Genomic DNA, 4,296 nt, shown 5'->3' with positions numbered 1-4,296 from the left:
ACAAGTTAGCAATATTTATGTAATTTCTATTTATTTACTGGTCATAGTACGTACCGATGTATGATGGGTGATTCCGTAAAAGTATATATTTCGTCGCCAATAGGATACACAGACACTACTGTGTTGTCCGACAATTTTTCCAATGGTTTAAAAAATGCTGAAAACCTAAAAAACCAACATATTAATTCCGGAGCGAAGATCAAATTGTAGAGACGTTATAAGCAAGCTTGAGTTTCAAGTTCATTGTTCAAGGACGAAATATTAGCTAGCATTTCAGTGCCCTAAGCCATACTCAGAATGGTAACGTGTCTGCTTAGATGTTAAATGACGTGTTCTTTAATTTGAATGTCTTAGGTTGTAGAGTTAAGAAGCTCCGAGAAAATGTCCCGCACAATAAAGACTAAAGCACAACTGAATTGATAGCGAATTTTTAATAAATCATGGCAATCCAAGAAGATAGTAGAATATTTAAGACTAGCTGTTGCTCGCGACTTCGACCGCATGAAATTAAAAAATATAGCCTATGTTAATCACTGATAACGTAGCTTTTAACGGTGAAAGGATATTTGAAAACGACCTAATACTTTTCGAGTTATTTCAATATATACAACAATACAAATCTTTCCTCTTTATAATTAGTACAGAATAGTATAGATATATCAGTAAATATAGACACAAACCTGTCAAAGATAGTATGACAAGGGTCGGGAACTGCCTCAGTAGCGAACTCTGTGACCACAATACGATTCGCTGCCTGATTTCTTTTGTACGTATCAGTACGTACAAAGCGACACTGGTAAGTCGCTGATCCCTCCGAGATCTTGAAGCTACAAAATACGTATTTATATTTTAAGATTAAATTACTCATTGCATCAAACTGATATGTTATATTTTCGATATAATGGAGAGTAAGTGCCACTTCTTGGTTACTGATATTCTTTTAAAACTTAGCAACGACTTCCAAAAGTTAATACATTAATAAGGACTGTTTAAATTACCATTAAACTCTAAGAGTTGCAGTTTCTTAAAGGCTTATAACGTTAGCAACATTCTTCTGTTCTTAAAAGTGCTCCTAGACATTGGTGATCATTTAAAATCTCGCTGTTTATTTTGTGATTAAAACAAACTGACAACGATCACGTAATAATAGAATTTTAGAAAATGGCTCTTGATTTTGTAAAGGTACATTCTTAATTTATTGATTTAACTATAAACTCTACCTGTGCAAGAGCGCTGAACCGTCGAACACATGGTCAAAAGACATCGATCCAACTTTTAGCGTCCCTGGACCATTACGTAGAAGTGTACCTTGCATCCATGACGGTATATGACCTAAAATCAATTGTACTATTGCTGTATTATTAGCTCCTAATCTTATAAAACGGCTTTTGACACAGTAAGAGCGGGCACGACGAAATAGTGAAGATTAGATAATCTTTTCTTTTACTTTACCATACCTTCGTCTAACACAAAGGCAAAACTATTGTGAGATTGTCGATTGTTTCACAGCAAATTCAACTGTTTAGTTGCACTACTAAAAATCTACTCGATTTTTGTGTGTGCACACCTCCATATAAGCTCATAGGAATCGTAACGAGACTAAACAGTTGTGCGACAGTTTAGTTTTATGTGTGCTCGCTCTAAAATAGGTGTAAATAGTTGACTGACCTGTAGTTTTTCCTTTTAATGGAGTCGTTATTTCTTCGTCGCAAGATCTTAGAAAGACAGAGGTAGTGCAGTTTGGATATAAATTATCTTTATCTGCAGCCATTCTAACTAAAACAGTTATTGACGTCACGTTTGTAAAATATTAATTTATTCCGCGATTTAAATATCAAATGACAATATTTTCCCACGATAAGATACGAATGTCAAGGTCACGTGCATTGTTAGATTAGAGATATACGGAAAAGAAAATAAAGGAAATAAGATAAAGCTTTGAGAATGTAATCATCATCTTCCCTGCCTTATCTTACTCACGTACGGTCGGCTACGGGTTTTCGTCCTCCAAATGACTCTATCATCCCTCATCTCAGTCATCACTCCCTTCTTGATCATGTCATCTTTCACGCAACCCATCCATCTCTTTCTAGGTCTACCTCTACCGATGTACCACTCCACTTTCATAACTAACGTCCTTCTTGTTACATGCGATTTAGCTTTAAAAATGTTATATAATTGGAGAGAGAGAGAGAGCATTAGAGAATTTCTTATAAAGAAAATTTGTGTTATATTTCACGTTCATTTGTTAATAAAGTCTTTATAAAAACTTTTAAGATTATTAACTATTAAAATATAAATATTATGTTGCAAAATAAAGTTACGATATCACATAAAATATAACTCATTTACAATACCTTGAACTCGTTTGTCGGTCGTTGTTTCCTTTGTTTATAATATACTTTAGTAATCTGATTATTGTTAACTGAACTAACAAGATCGTGTCCTTCACATTCATACCGCATATTTATCACAATTGCAATAAAATGTACACACGCACTGTCTTTTGTATTTGCAATGACTTTTATTTAAACTTTGGGACATTAAATTAAATATATTATACTTACTAATAGTTATATTTTAAAAATGAATTTGGCATTTGTTTTAATTTTACACGTATTTTCTAAAGTATTAAAAAAATATATTTTACCAATTAAAAAATAAAAGTTAGATGTTACTTAAATTTTCTATAATAATTTATCACATTTTACATTTAATGTTTTGTAAAAATAACACAAACATGCACTATTTGTTACACAATGAGATAATTGTTTCTTATCGATTCTTTTAAAAACATTTATGTACAATCTATTTAAAATGGTTTAATGCAGTTATTTCATGCGACATGCTTTAAAAATATTCAAGTGAAATTCCCTTTCCAACCAATTAGTTGTAATAAATATAATTTAAATGTTTAAAAACAGTGATTATAAACATGTGAAAGCTACATAACCATTAAAAAAAAAACATCACTTTGAACTTAAAATTTTTAATTAAAATAGTTTATTTCATTGGATGTTTTAAAAATCAAACAAATGAACTCACCCGTTTCAGTATTTTTACACTTTTAAGTCACAGTCTTTGAATCCAATGCAAGTAACAATGCCCCGTTTATTTCGCAAGTAATTGCATTTATTAGGCACGGTCGTTGCAAGCGGCATCTCGGGTCAAATGGTCGCGATAACTCCGGGCGTTATGCATTTTATCCTGATCGCGACCCTGATCCGACAAGACCTGGCTTATATTTACATAAGAAAAAGCGATCAATCGCTTAAACATTTAACTAAATAACAGAACTGATTTTTATCATCCGTAGAGTATGATTAAAATGCAAATGCAATTCAAATGCAAATACACAAATCATAGGAACAAAAAAGTTGTGACGCACGTATTTAACATAATAAAGTCATGTACACATGGTTATAATTTTTGGTTATAATAAATTTACTAAGCTTATCTACAGTATGTAAATGTTTTTGTTTGATTATAAGTGAAGTACTTTAGTCCAACGATCAAAATCATCGCTGGATTATAACTAGAAAAATATAAACATTGGGATTTCGGATTCAGTCTCAATGAGTTGTTAAATAGTTTTAAATTGCATTAAAATATTAAAATATAAAATGCCTTTCGGTAAGTAATGTTTAAGTTATCTATTCCTTTTCAATTCTCCCGATCTACAAATCTCGCAAGGCATACATGGCGGGTAGTTGTAGATCTTGCAGGGATTCAAGCAGTACTCTTCGCCCACCGCGTAACACCGGCCCAGGTTCAACATATCTTCGAGATCACACCTTTTGTAACATACATTAACATTAAGATAAAAATCTCATAAAAAAAATACTACGCTGTCTACGAGAAGCGAAACTGTGCATAACAATGTTTATTTGCATGACATTTGTATTATAAATCGTATAATTAAGTGGCTTTTATCTCTTTTATCTTGTATTAAGAAAATTATCCATTAACTTAAGATTCAAAGTTTATATTACTCTTAGCACATTACTGCGAGGGTGGAGAAGGGAGCAGGAACCCTTTTTGAATGCATTATGAAGCGACAATATACTTTGGGAAATAAAAGTCTCGAAATGTACATACTTGCTTTCTTCTAACAGCTTGGTCTCTACTTCATTGAGTGTGGGTACAACATACTCCACAATCCCTCCCTTGCCAATAGACAACGGCGTGGCGCAGATTTCCATGCCGTAGCATTTCCCCGCCTCCTCCTGTTCTACTAGTGCGCTGTCGATAAACGACTTATTCTCGAACATACCTTTAAAGAAGTGCGGAGCTCAT

The 4,296-nt window shown here is 32.9% G+C and overlaps 2 protein-coding genes across 2 annotated transcripts in view; both read right to left on the bottom strand.

Moving 5' to 3' along the window:
* The window catches only part of LOC106106755 (carotenoid isomerooxygenase-like), an 8,113-nt gene extending 4,683 nt beyond the window's left edge, over positions 1 to 3,430 (bottom strand). The window contains exons 1-5 of the mRNA XM_013287403.1: positions 3,046 to 3,430; positions 1,669 to 1,776; positions 1,221 to 1,332; positions 681 to 827; positions 55 to 165 (exon numbers count right to left, since the gene is read on the bottom strand). Of these exons, the coding sequence (XP_013142857.1) occupies positions 55 to 165; positions 681 to 827; positions 1,221 to 1,332; positions 1,669 to 1,771 (473 nt within the window). The 5' untranslated portion in view covers positions 1,772 to 1,776; positions 3,046 to 3,430. The remainder of the gene's footprint in view (positions 1 to 54; positions 166 to 680; positions 828 to 1,220; positions 1,333 to 1,668; positions 1,777 to 3,045) is intronic.
* Positions 3,431 to 3,469: 39 nt separating this feature from the next.
* LOC106106396 (malate dehydrogenase-like) overlaps positions 3,470 to 4,296 on the bottom strand; it is a gene marked incomplete at its 5' end in the record, with an annotated part of 3,143 nt that continues 2,316 nt past the window's right edge. Inside the window, 2 exons of the mRNA XM_013286973.1 lie at positions 3,470 to 3,794; positions 4,099 to 4,273. Coding sequence (XP_013142427.1) covers positions 3,650 to 3,794; positions 4,099 to 4,273 — 320 coding nt within the window. The remainder of the gene's footprint in view (positions 3,795 to 4,098; positions 4,274 to 4,296) is intronic.

The sequence above is a fragment of the Papilio polytes genome, unplaced genomic scaffold, assembly GCF_000836215.1.
Source record: "Papilio polytes unplaced genomic scaffold, Ppol_1.0 DF822178.1, whole genome shotgun sequence".
Classification (NCBI taxonomy): Eukaryota; Metazoa; Arthropoda; class Insecta; order Lepidoptera; family Papilionidae; genus Papilio; species Papilio polytes.
This window is presented reverse-complemented; position numbering and strand designations above follow the sequence as displayed.